Raw genomic sequence first — 14,405 nt, 5'->3', positions numbered from 1 at the left:
GCCAAAGAAGTGGTAGGCAGAAGAGACGCCTTAGATTTGTGCTTCTTTTTAGATTTCTCAACGTCGTGGTCACCTGAGACATCAGGCCGCTTTTTGGTCTTGTGTGGTTGTTTTGCCTGAGAGGCAGAAGGAACTTCCTGCAATGGAGGAGACTGGGCAGCAAATGGCGTAGTCTGTAATATCGAGGGAGGAGGCCTTGGTTTCAAGGAAGGCACTGTAGATGTTAAGGCCTTTGGAGTCAAAGTCAAGCTTAATGTCGTTGCTGGAGCCGATGTTTTGGAGGTCTTAGGGATCCTGGGAAGTTTGCAGATGGGTACCAAAGCCAAAGGGTTAATCTGAGAAGATGATTTCTCCGCAACTGAAAGGGAACATTCCCAGCAAAAAAGTTTTAAGCACTGGGCTCTGTTGCGAAGTGTCGCGTTGGTAAAGGAGCAGCAGATGGAACAATGCTCAGCGATGTGGCCCTTACCCAAGCAAAAAAGGCATTTAGAATTGATTGATTGATTGAAATTTTATTTATATACCGCCATTCCTGCGATCACAGCGGTTTACAAAACAATAGTAGAAATACATTACAGGACAAGTTACAGATTATAAATAAGAATTAAACAGCAATCCAATCAACATCAATAAAACAGTCTAAAAATGTCCATCAGTGAGGGGAACCTTATGGTTACAATAAACGCAGAGTTTAAATAAAGAACTAGAGGCCATAGGAGAAACGAGACACCCCTCTGGGCGGAGAAAACACAAAAAAACCCTGCTTCAAAGCTCTGCAAGGGCAACACTCGGAAAGAAAAATAAAGAAAATCACAAAAGATTGATCTACTGTACACAAGAGGACTCAGCCAAGGAGCAATCTGAAAGGAGTGTTTCTCTTGTGGCGGATGAAAGAGAACTGAAAGTGCAGCTAGATTGGTGCGATTGGACATGCTCAGTACACAGGAGTGGGCAGGGCCTCCCGCCAATCTGCTCAGCTTTTCAGCTTCCAAATAGGTACTCTGCACAAGCAGAAACCTTATTGTGTGACGCACAGAGACCACAAAGAAGAACCAACTAAAAACATACTCCTTCTTGGTTCCAAATTCTGCAAATAACCCATTTTAACTTTTTGTCTGAAATCCAAGAACAAACAACAAGGCAATTACTGCCATTTCATACTACTAAATGAAATAAAAGTTAAAGGCATGGCCTCTGGGCTATATAAATGTTTAATCTTAGTAACTTTTTTTCTAGTAATTTGGGGGGAAATGTGTATAACCATCCCTGATTCCAACTTGAAAAAAACTGTGGTTAAAAGGACCAATGAAAGTTTTATCCTCAAATATCACAGAGCACAGTAAAAAAATAGCAAATTGGTGAATGAAATTGGAAGTATTTTTTAAAGGCTCAAATGAATATTGTTGGCAACAATGTGGTGACTTGGAGTCTTGCCACCATATGTGGTGGTCATGCTCACAAGTACTTCATTTTTGGAATTTGGTATTTGCAGAAATCTGTAAAATTACATCACAATTTTTTTTCTTTATCACCAGCATTGGGGCTATTATCTCTTTTCTATAATACAGATGAGTCTCTTTGTCATAAAGAATTAATCATGTGTTTATGTTTGGTAGCATGGCTAGAGATCACATATAACTGGAAAGGCTTAAATGCCCTGTCACATTTTCAGTGCTTAGATACAGCCTGGAACATCATGTTAATGTAGAAATTAATGGAAATAGTAAAGGCTACTAAAAATAATCAAAGCCACTGTAAATTCTATGTGACTTGGTACAAGTCTAGTAGTGGTGCAAATGAAAATGGCCATCTTGCCTCTCCCTTTTCCTCATGTTCTGATATTTTTAGAAAGATATATATAATTGTTGTCTTGTCAGCTGGACATTTTTTTAGTTGGATACTCAGGAAACACAAACTCAGTTGTATCTCATTGTAATGGATCTGAGATGCACTGCTTGTTGGCTATGTTTGTTTCCATAAAATGTATTTTTCAAAAATACAAAAATCTCTAGTGATATTCTGAAACAAAATATGCCCGCCACTCATAACAGTGTTGCCACTGCTGCAAATTGATCAATGACTAGTAAGTGCAATTTTCCCACATGAAGGACAGGATCTAAAAAGCATGACTAGAAGACTAACATCCAATAATTCTGTTATTCAAGAGCTTCCACAAGGTGTCAAATACTGCTAGCAACTGTAGATTCTATACCAGTGATGGTGAACCTTTTAGAGGCCGAGTGCTCAAACTGCAACCCAAAAGCCACTTATTTATTGCAAAGTGCCATGTCCCTCTGGCTTTCTAGTAACAAACTGTGGCAAACTCTATGCTGGGGCAATGGCACATGTGCCCACAGAGAGGGCTCTGAGTGCCACCTCTGGCACGCATGCCATAGGTTCGCCATCACTGTTCTATACCAATTTTTGTTCAAGAGATTGTAGAAGCTTGCATAAATTCTGGGACAGACAGAAGAATCTGATTGGGCGTAGCTTCAGTCTTATGTGGCATTCTAGAGTGTGGTATAAATAGTCCTTCCAATGCAGTAAACCTATCTTAAATGCAGATATCAATGCATTTGATCTCACCTTTGATAAGTGTGTGTGTGTGTGTTGGAAAAATGTGTTTAAAAGAACTGGACCCTGTCCCCTGCAGACCTTCATTCTGACTTGGTCTGGAGGGCCCACTTACCCTCTGGAGCAGACATCTGGCTGATCAAAGCCTTTCATCAGCAGGAGATAGGTTTCATTGGACCCAGGTTAAAAAATATCATGTAAAATCTAATCTAACAGATATACTAAAAAGCAGCATTCTGACCAATTAATCTAGGGATCAGACAAAATAATAGTTGCAACAATCTCTCAACAAGGATGAAAAGGGGAATGAAAGTGCTTTGCCAGTCAAAGTATTCCAGAGCCTTTCCACATGCTTGAAAGATCCTTTACCTTACACTAAGTGATTGTGCCTTTAAAAATTCTACAGCCATTCAGACAAGTTATAATAAAATGTTCCAGAAACACTACAGGCATGTTGGCATTATGGTCTAACAAAGAAATGTTAATTTAAAATAACAAATAAAGATGTAGTTTAATTAGAGAAGATATTAAGTTCCTGTTCCAAAAATGAACTTTATTAAAGAAAATGTGTCAATTGAAAAAGCAGCTTACAAGCAAAAGAAAGGAATGACTAAGCTATCTGCTGTTGAATGCAAATCAGTGTCATTTATTATGCATGCACAATATACAATTTTTATTCTTTCTTCAAAGCCGTAAGCTATGTTAGATGACTGTCATAGAAAATTGATAAGTGCATAAAATGCATGAAGATAGAAGAGTGAAAATGCAATTGTACTAAATATTAATGACTGCATTATTTAGCAGAACAATGTATGCCAAATTCACAAAAAGAATGGAAGTACCTATGTCTTCTGCATTCTAGAAAGTTAGTCAAGTAAACCATGCACTGATATAACATTTTAAAACAAGCAATGTATTCTTATCAGTAATACTGGGCAGCAAGTTTGGAATTCTCAAGCAGAAAGCCATTGCAAAAATTGATTAAGATCCAATAACATTTATGATTGAATAAACCAAGGATTTCATATAGCAACAGAATTAACAAAAGAGTTAACATGAATCAGGGGAAAGTTAAAATGCCATTTTAGAAGTTAGGGTCATGAAAGATGAGATTTTAGTAGCAGACAACATGGTTCAGTGAGATCTTAGATGGTGAGCTATATTCAATACTGTATATTTGCTAGCAGAATTTAACCCAGTGGAGGAAGGACTGGAGCCCTTCATAGACTTGGGATATATATTGAGATGTGCAGAACAAAAGGAAGATTGTTTGCATGATATTAGATGCAGTCCAATAAATTTTAAATTGTGAAAAATATGTTCTTTATTTTGTTCTTTAAATATCTTGTAATAAAAGATGAGTGTTGGACTATGATTTTGGAGACCAGGGTTCAAATCCCTGCTTGGCCATGGAAATCCACTGGGTGCTCTTGGGCAAGCCACTCTTTCTCAACCTCAGAGGAGGCAAAAGCAAATTTCTTCTGAACAAATTTTGCCAAGAAACACCTGTGATAGATTCATCCTAGGGTTGCCATAAGCTGGAAGTGACTTGAAAGCACACAACACTTAGGCCCGTTACAGACGGGCCTTAAAGTGCGTGCTCCGTGCGTGCTAGGGTTAGAAAGGGGCATCCTTTCCACACGGCCGCCGCCATTACGACGTCACGACTGCGCCGCCTCTATACAGGGCGGCACGGACATGACATCGTCACACCGCGCCAGGGCGCATAGTATGCCCCTTCCCCGGCAGCAAAAGGAGCTCCGAAACGGAGCTCCTTTTGCTGTTTGCGTCGCTGGGCGCAGCCTTCAGATGGCTGCGCCCAGCGATGCAGAGGAGAAAGGGGCCAAGCGGCCCCTTTCTCCTCCTCCCCGCCGCTGCGGGGTGTCCTTGGGGCTTGAAGCCCCAAGGACACCCCTTTCCAGGCTGCAGGGAAGGGGCCTTTTGCTGCTTCCCCGCAGCCTGGAAAGCAGCGGATTGGGGCCTCAGCGGCTGCTGCTCTGGCTGCTGAGGCCCCGATCCGGCGGGGAAAGGGGCGGGTGCAGGCTGCCGCTTTTCGGCGGTCTGTAACGCGCCTTAGTGTTGTTTTGAATCAATTTTCTACCTTTAGTATGCAGGGATAGTACATGTGTCCCTCTGCTTAAAATAACAGTGAACTAAATGGGAGGTCAGTTTTTATTACTGGGGCTCAGGTACAGGATATGACATCACATAGGTGAGGAAGCTATACTGCTATCAAAAGCTGTCTGAACTGTGGCCTATAAGTACACAACCAGAATTTGAAATGCACAGAGGCCATAAAGCAAAATTTCTATGCCCACGGGTTAATGGTGATTAATATACCTAAAAGAGAATATGGATGTTCTTTTAAAAATCTGAGTTGTCCATCCTTGGTTCATGTAACATACAGTGGCATAACCAGGCTTGGTGACACCCAGTGCAGCAGGGGTTTGCTTAAGGCAGTACTTCTCAAATAGTGGGGCGGGCCCTCCAGGGGGGGCGTGAGGCTCCGTAAAGGGGGGTGCGAGGCTCCGTAAAGGTACGTTATGCAGAGGTATACTTATAACAATTTTATAGACAAATGATACTATTTACAGTCGCGTGGGGGGCGCGAAATGTTTTCTTCTTCCTGGGGGGGGCATGACAGAAAATAATTGAGAAGCACTGGCTTAAGGGGAGTGAAAGGCAGTGGCCTACCCTGGCCTGCCCTCTACTGCTTGCTCTTTGTGGCTTCATTGGAGGCCCGGCTCCCTCTCTGGGGAAAGAGATGTGCAATGAAGCCATGAGGGGCATGCTTGGCCCTTCGCTGCCTTTGCCAACATCTTGGCTGCTCTTTCCCCAGAGAGGGAGCCGGGGAGGCAACAAAACCACAATGGGCACACTTGCCTCTCTGCCACCACCTTGGCTTTCTTCCCAGGGCAGGAGCCAGGGAGAGAAGAAGCCATGAGAGGCATGCTTGCCCCTCTGCAGCCTTTGCTGTGTCCTCAGCTCCCTCCCTTTGGCTCCTTCCCATCAGGTTAAGGGGGTGGCAGAGGCAGTGGCCTGCCTCACCCCCCTGCTGCTTATCCTTATGACTTTGTTGCCAGCTCCCTTACCTGGGAGGAAGGCAAGCCAATGACAAAGCCACAAGGGGTGCACTCAGCCCTTGAAGTAGTCTCCGCTCCCTCCCCAGGGGCTGGTGAAGTCACAAGGGGCATGCCTGCCCCTCCACCGCAGCAAGTGTGGGGACTCACCAGGTATCACCCCTCTTCTGGGGTATCACTTGGTGCAACTGCATCCCCCACACCCATCCAGTAACACCTCTGGTAACATGCTTGAAATTTTAAAATTAATTTTAGGCAAATAAGACTTAAAACCTAAAATAAAATTTAATTCAATTTAATACATTTTAAAGTAAATTTAGCCAAAACATTAGGTTTAAAAATTCATGCAAATAAGACCTAAAACCAATTATGGACCAACGAGTATTTCCTGCCTCATTATTTCCACTGATGCCTTTGTGATGCCTCTGAAGGCCACTCTTTTGGACTGGGAAACATCTGCAGTGTCATGTGATATGATGGATACTATGGCTTCTTTGGGGGCCAAGTGGGAGAAAAAGTAATTGGAGACTACCATATTTTTTGTATGAACCAAGTGCCTTGTTTGTTCAAGAGTTGTTTGCATCCAAACTATTAATTTTAACTGAATGCAAACAAAGAAGAAAAGCATGGAAGGAATAGCATGGTTTAAGTTTCTTGCTTCTTAAATTTATTGCAAGGATGAAAAAGCCAACATGTCACTGCATCCAGCATAGTAACAAGAATCTTAAAATTCTGAATCAAGTTGGTAGGCACAACTAATTTACTCAGCACATGATTAAACTGAGAAATAACAGAAAAATCTGGGGACATGTCTATATTTAATGAGGAAAGGGCTGGAGGTGAAGCCAACTAAGAATTGATGGCTTTCTGGCTATTTTGAAGTAATATAGTAGAACTCCCCCTCACAAATAAAAAGTAATATGGAAACAAAAAATTCCAGATCAAAGATTCCACAGAAAATAATAGGTGGGATATTTTTGAAATGGCAGCCGTGCAGCCCTCCCACAGCTAGTGGAGATATTCCAGAGAGATTTGTGCGTTGAGTGTTATGCAGGTGAATATACTCATCTGTTCCATATATACACTTTTTGCTTGGGTAACAGAATCCAAGGAAGTTGCTTCGGAAATGGTGGTACTCAAGCCAACAGTACAGTCATCTCTCTGGATTGTTAAGGGAACAGGACCTCCGCGAATATGAAAATTTTGCAAATAAGGTAAGCTCCTCCCATCTCCCCTGATGCCTGGAATGGCTGTCTGAGACATAGGAGGAGCCAGAGGGAGCTTGCCTGGCTCTTCCCCACCCCCTGCCTTTAACTGGCTCTGGGAAGCCAGATAAAGGGATAGGAGGGCGGGGGGTGGAGGGAAAGAGGCACAAGCTCACACCTGCCTCTCCTCAACCCCCGTCCTCTTGTCCCATCAGCTGGTTCTGGGAAAGGACAGGAGGGCGAAGGGATGAGGAGAAGCTGGCGTAAGCAAGGGTTTAGCTCAGCAGACCAAAGAAACTGGGTGACCCTATATAACAAAAGTTTAAAAAGACTTACATGATTTTAGGGTACAATCCTACCATTTTTTAACACCAAAAATTTGCCAATAATTTCAACCGAACATGCTCATAAGTAAATGAACAAAGCAGTTTCTTGATTAATACCCATCTACATACAAAAGCTTCTATTTCCTAAATCATAAGATCAGTGAAATCACACAAAAAGTTAGTAAGGTGCAACTGCAATGTATACAACTATTTCATTGCATATATGTACAATAAAACAAATTATATCCCCTACCATTACATACAAATATTTTTACACTTTTTCCTACAAGAAAACAGCTTGTGTGCAGACACGCTTAACCCCTAAATGGTCTTGATATTGAATGGTTGACACTTAACAAGAGTGATCATTCTCGTGAGACTGAAGGGATAGTCCATAACACGTGGGTTTATCCTTCATGTCAACCTTGACAGGCAGGATTCTCAAAATTTGAACCTTTTTACTTATTACTGTTGCCTCCAACCCCTCTTTTCTCAGCTTTGTTTCATAGCTTTGCCAATTATTCAGGACAACATTCCTACTGTTATATAACTGGAGCACCACTTTCTTAAAACTATCATTACCATTATTGCTAACATTAACACTATTACCTATTTTGAAAATTATTACTTACAGAAATTGAACTTTTCCTATTATTCAACACTATCATATCTAACTTTTGTAAATTATTTGTCTCTTCCTGGGTGGAGGGGACTGTTCCTTCAGTCTCATGAGAATGACCAAGTATCAACCACTCATTCTCTGTGAGACTTAAGAAACAATCCACAACATAAGGGATATACCCAAGCCATCAACAAGAGGAAAGGTTTATCCAGAGTTATCGGTAACTACAAAAAGATACACACAACCTTTCGCTGTATTTATTAATACCTCTAAATGAGTTATAACCTTTGTTGGAGTTAGATTACTCTTTTCATAAGGAAAAAGATACACTTGATGTTGCCTCAGATATGCGATTATTGTATTTGCACTAAAACTCTGGTGAAAATCTTTGAGGCTAAATCTAGGCAAAATGGCAGGGCCCTGAATTGGAAGTGACATCCTCTGTATTTGAAACAGAGGAACTCCCTGCAATCTGGATGCATTAGAAATGCAGATATGCTTTCCTCAAATCCAAGGAAATTAAGTAATTGTCCAATTCTAAATTGTCCAAAATGGTGACCAGTCTCCACCTTGAACCATATGTACTGGACAAAACCATTGAGAAATTCTAGATCCAGCATTGGTCTGAACGCCGCCACCACCACCACCACACACACAAAATTGCATTTAAGAACAATGAAAAATAGGGAATATACCCCTTGGCATCTCTTGTCCCTTGGAATTTCTTTTATGGCTGCTAGGTCTAATACATTAGCTATTTTGCCCAGGATAACTTGTTTTTGTTTTTTGTTTGTTTCTTTTTTTATTCGTATTTGTATTTGGTTTGGTTTTTGTCCCCCCTCTCCCCAAGTCCTTTGATACTGGTAATGGGAAAAACCTTTTCTCAGGTCTCCTGTTAAACTGTATTCTGTATCCTATGGCCATAATCTCTAGCAAACATTTGTCCAATGCTATGCATTTCCAAAGGTGACCCAAGTGATGGAGTCTCACTTCTACTGGTATCATTCATGAGACAGCATTGAGCTTTACCAACTTTACTGGGTTGAGACACTCCCTTTCTGAATTGCTGCTGTCCCTGCTTTTTAAATGGAAATCTGGACCTATTCCATTGAGGTCTGAATGATCTGTAATCTCTCTGTGTCTGAAATACCTCCTTCCATGAAAGGAATAAGACTCAGGTCTTTAAAAAGTTCTGACATATTTCTTGGTCTGTGAAGTTGGCAACATCTGTTTTATTATTTATTTGTTTATTTACTGTCCTTGCCTTCTTCTACCAAGACTCTACTTAGTGCCTTCTTGTCCAATATCAAATTTGTCCTAGCTTTGTGGTCTACATTCCAATACTTCAACCACAAGAATCACCTTCTAACTGCAACAACTGACCATCGAGCCTTTTCCAAACCTATTATTTATTTATTTAGTATAACAGGAATGGACAGTTTCATATCCTGAGATGGTATTTGATGCAATACTGCAGCCAATTTACTGGCTTTTTCATGATCTAAGGAAACCTTCTGTTCAAAATGTTTGGAAGAAATTAGATAAGTTAACATCACCAAAGTGTCATTGTGCTTTTTTTAAAAACCATTTTCCTAGAGCTCTTCCTGTTACATCTTATTTCTGATCCTCTATATTACCTATTTGTTTTTTAGCTGTATAATTTGCAACATAAAATTCATTAGCTACTCCATCACTTAAATCATGTATTTAATTAGAATTAATATGTTGAATCAATGAGCCATTTTGCAGTAACATATGTAATTCTAAATTATGCTGCTTGCTAAATGAATTACTTCCTCCTTGAACCTCTGCTCTAATTAAAACACATAAAAATTCTAATGAAACTCCCTTAAATATCCAATACTATAAAATCTTAACCTATTTGACTGTATTGCCCCAAAGGTGATGTCTGTCAGTCTCAGCCCCCTGTTGGACAGCACTTGAATTTGATTGGATGGTTCCTTTCTTGGAGCCTTTTTCTAATGAGATGAGTTACCTGTTTCAAAATTGGAACTAGAAGTCTTTTTGTGCATGTGTGTGTTTGTTGCCTGAGCAACCTGTGCTGATACTAATGGACTCACCAGGTACAGACTTAATCTTAATTTTCATCTTGTTTTGGCTCTGATTTGTTCACTTTACCAGGATTACACATTGTGGTGTGCTGTGGGAACCAGTGTTTCATGGCTCTTAATCATTCACTGTTACTGGGATTACCCGCTACTGCGGACACCGGATCATTCTCTTTTAATAGGATTACCTGCTACTGCAGGGACTGGTATTTCACCTCAATCTCACTAGATGAGAGGAAAATCTTTTTTAGAAGCAACTCCAATCCTGTCTCAGAAACTTGTCACTTGTTGTTTCCATTTTTAAGAATGATTTCTGATGCCATCCCTGCCTATTTCTTAACACTAACTTATTTTCCAGTTAACTGAAAGAAAAGAAGGCTTTATGCCTGACCGCTTGGCAAAATAGAAAACCTAAAACTGAGGAGGGATTGGAAGCAACAGTAATAACGGTTTGGAATTTTGAAAATCCTGCCTGTCAAGGTTGGCACAAGGGATAAACCAAAGTGTTGTGAACTGTTCCTTAAGTCTCACAGAAAATCAGTGTTTAAGAAGTGGTTTATCAAGGAAGTAGCATAGATAGACTTGTCTGTCAAGGAGTAGCAGCAAAGACATAGGCTAACATCCTACTGTTAGACCGCACTAGAATAGACCTTTTGAATCAGTAAGATTTACTGACATGTTGACTCACCATTCAGCAATTGATTCAGTGGCCCTATTTTAGTTGAGGCAGTATGACTGAGGCTTTGGTTTGCATAGTCTGATGTAGTTCAACACTATGAAACTTCATAAACAATCTATATATGAATAATTAACCATTACTCACAAGTTGTGTTCAATTATTCCACACAAAGAGTGTAACAATCCTTATTTATTAATTTATATTTTATTTATATTTATATATTTATTTATATCTCACCTGTACATTATTTTCTGCTGTGCTGAGTGCTACTTGAAGCTTTTGACATTTTTCTCGTAGACTGCCTGCTTCATCCTGTACCATCTGCAATTCAGTTTTAAGCTTCCCTAGGTTTTTTCGTAGAACAGATTCTTGACTTTGAAATTCCTTTCTTAGTTCCACCTCTTTCTCTTTACAAGCTTTCAAGCTTTCAGCTGTAAACAGTTGTGATCTTTTCATAGTATCAAGTTCATGTTCATAGAAAGATTGAGCTTTGCTGAGTTTACCTTCATACTCCTCAATTAGTTTTTTTCTTTCCACTCTTAGCTCTTCAACTTTGGCATTCAATTCTTCTACATCCCGCCTGTGCAATTCTTCTAACTTTTCCTGTCCCTTGCTTAAAGTAGCATTCTGATTCTGGTGGGTTTTCATAAGTTCTTGGACCTCAAGTCTGTGTGCAGTTCTCAGCTCTTCAAGTGCTGAGCGTTTATCCTTCTCAAACTGTACTTGTAACTGTATAAAATTTCTCAATCTCTCTTCAAACTTCTTTCTTATTTCTTCTACTTCCCGTGACATAGTTACCACACGCTGAACATGTTGAGCTTCTGCACAAAGTTGCATATCCTCAACTCTGTCCTTATAAGCTTCAAATTCAGTTAAAGCTTGATGCTTCATCTTTTTATGATCTTCCAATGACTCTTCTAAAACCTGGATCTTTCGTTTCAGATCTATTTCTTCAGAAACTTTGCTTTTATACTGCATAATTTTTTCTCTAGTTTCTGCAAGGATTTGTTGGATTTCTTCTTCATGAGCATCCTTGAGAGCTTGAATAGCAGCTTCATGTTCATCATTCTTTGTGTTCAAAGCATATATTACCTGCAAATAAAAATATATAAAAGCTTACTTCCTTTCTCACAGAAAATAACGTCAATATAATCTGTCATTTTGTGATATGGTTCAGATTTCAGCACTGAAAGCTAGAATGTTTGATCATGATACTAAAACAAATGTAAGTATAATGAATAGATCACTATGAAAATACCAGTACATATGCCTAGTAATTCCAAAACTGTTTGACTACTTTTTAAGACACAGACATCATGAAGATATACAGCTGTATTAAACAATTATTTGTATTAGAAAGCTACATCCAAACTATTTTGAATCCACTCCCATAACAGTACATTTTTGTTCTCTTCCCCCTGCACATTAAACTGGATCGAACCTCAAAATTAACCTCAAATCTGCTCCAGAGGTTCTCTAACCTCTGGGGGAGGGAGAGTTCATTCTATAAGGTCTACTAATTGCACTAATGGATAGTCATCACTGGATACAACCCAGAATTTGTTCATCATCAACACCTTTAAATTATATGCCTTTGTTTTAGCCATCCACTCCAGCTGCTAAAGCATATACATATTCAGGGAATATCTCTTTTCCTTAAAATCTACTTGCCCATTCATGACAAACAGAGAGCACCTACAGTAAATTTATCATAGGAAAGAGAGTGGCTGTGCAGAATCTTCTCAGTGGTAGTCCCAATCACATGGAAACTCCTAGTCTGGAGTGGTGAGAAGATGGACTATTGATTGTGGACCATCTAGTACAGCAATAGGAATCAAATGGTCCTCCAGATGTTATTGGACTATAACTCCCAGAACACCTAGCCTGCACAGTCAATGTGTGGAATGCTGAGATGTGCATCTGGCGGGCCATATGAGTCTCACTCTTGATCTAGTGCCTAATGGTTGCTGGGATCTTTGCAAAAGTTGCTGACATAAGTGAGCCTTAATAGGTCCTTAAGCAAGAATGTATACTTTAACTCAGCTAAGGTAGATTAGTTGTATCTTGAACCAGGGATGGAAATTGTTCCATCTTCCAGATGTCATTGAATTGCAACTGCCAGCACACTTTTTAAAAAAATGTCTTTGCTAACTAAATAAGCTATACACAAATGAAATATGTATAAATGTACTGTTATGTGTTTGTTCTAGCTGTCTTTTCTAAACTTTGTATGCATATGTGTTTATAATAAAAAATTTAAAAAATGGCTTTGCTAGTTATGGCTGCTAGAAGTTGCACACCAACATCTGAAAGGTTGCAGAATTTCCATTCCCAGTGTAAATGACTGGAAAGTCTAGATATATTCCAATATTCAATTAAATATATGTGAGCATAGTAATTTCAGTGGGATTAAACATACTGATTATGCTCCAAGGCCTAATTTAGTGTTGGGTTATGACTTATATGTACCTTGTATTTTACACTTTACACAACATAGATATTCCACAGGGATTCTAATATAAAGGGAAGATTTAGAACTTACAATAAAAATAGCCGAGCCCTGATGGAAAAATCTAATCAAATGTCTCAAAGTCAGTTTTGAAACAAGCTGAACTTGACACTTAATGTATCACTTGTAACCACAGTTATATACACAAACATACTGATAACAAGTACTGGGGAGAGGAACCAATGAAGGATTTCTTCTGAGCATGTGTCAGGCATACAGTAGAAGACAAAAAAGTTAGATCTCTTGGAGTGCTGCAGTCCTGATGTGATCAGAAATTTAGCTTCCCCTGTCTACCCCAAACATCACCAATCATATTTAACGTTAAGACTGTTTTGTTTCAATGTAATCATATTATATAACACTAGTGTATTAAGCATTTATATTAGCATTTTGTCCAAGTGCAAAAGATGATAGATTTAGCAATATTTTTTATGATGCAATATACTATCACAAGTGCAAAAAATTGTAGAGTGGGCCTGCTGTATCAGTGGACTATTTGCAGCTCAAGCAGGGACGTAGCCAGGATTTTGGGAAGGGGGGGTCCAGACTAAGTGCCACCATTTTGAGATGCTAAGAGCCCCCCCAAGACACAAAATGTAGGAAAAATGTAGGACATGATGCACGACAAAATGTAGGACAAATTGTAGGATGTTCAAAAATGGAGAACACACTCAACTAAAAGCCAAAAACATTAGTAAAAAACAATATAAATTCATGTTTCTCAGTCATGCTCAAAATGGAGAACATTTTGACATTCTTCCTGGATAGGAGGTTGGGATAGAGCTTTGTGTGTTAGACTAGGAGGAACGTCCTGAGAGTAAGGGCTGTTCAACAGTGGAACACACTCCTTCCTCGGAGTGCAGCAGAGTCTCCTTCTTTGGAGGTCTTTAAGCAGAGGCTGGATGGCCATCTGTCAATGGGGATGTTTTGATTGAGAGTTCCTGCATGGCAGAATAAAGGAGTTGGAGTGGGTGGCCCTTGCAGTCTCTTCCAACTCTAGGATTCTATGACTCTGGAGACCAGGATTCAATGAAAATCTGATTCTCTCCAACAGGGAAGGCTAAATATCTTACATGGGGTACGTGTCGATGACGTGGCTTATGCATCATGTCCAAATTGTGCGGTGCACAAGGGACATCACAGCGCTTGTCACACTCTCTCAGCCTTAAGGGAAGGTGAAGGCAAATCCCCAAAAACCATTGGGCAAGTCACATTCTCTCAGCCTCAGAGGATGGCAAAGTCAAACCCTCTCTGAACAAACCTCCCAAGAAAACCTCTTGAAGGCACACACTCGCACACACCCAAGTCACCAAAGGCAGACTCTCTGAACAAACCAAGAAA

The 14,405-nt window shown here is 39.9% G+C and overlaps 1 protein-coding gene across 6 annotated transcripts in view; it reads right to left on the bottom strand.

Moving 5' to 3' along the window:
• The window catches only part of FAM184A (family with sequence similarity 184 member A), an 84,531-nt gene extending 72,888 nt beyond the window's left edge, over positions 1 to 11,643 (bottom strand). For all 6 annotated transcript variants that reach the window (XR_006103418.1, XM_042462127.1, XM_042462150.1 and 3 more), the window contains exon 1: positions 10,793 to 11,643. Coding sequence is in view for 5 of the 6 variants with exons in the window: in XM_042462127.1 (XP_042318061.1) it covers positions 10,793 to 11,533 (741 nt within the window). In the remaining variant the exon portion in view is untranslated. The remainder of the gene's footprint in view (positions 1 to 10,792) is intronic.
• Between the last annotated feature and the right edge of the window lie 2,762 nt (positions 11,644 to 14,405).

The sequence above is a fragment of the Sceloporus undulatus genome, chromosome 1 (genome assembly GCF_019175285.1).
Source record: "Sceloporus undulatus isolate JIND9_A2432 ecotype Alabama chromosome 1, SceUnd_v1.1, whole genome shotgun sequence".
Lineage (NCBI taxonomy): Eukaryota > Metazoa > Chordata > Lepidosauria > Squamata > Phrynosomatidae > Sceloporus > Sceloporus undulatus.
Note: the sequence above shows the minus strand (reverse complement) of the source record. Positions and strands in the feature narration are given on the sequence as shown.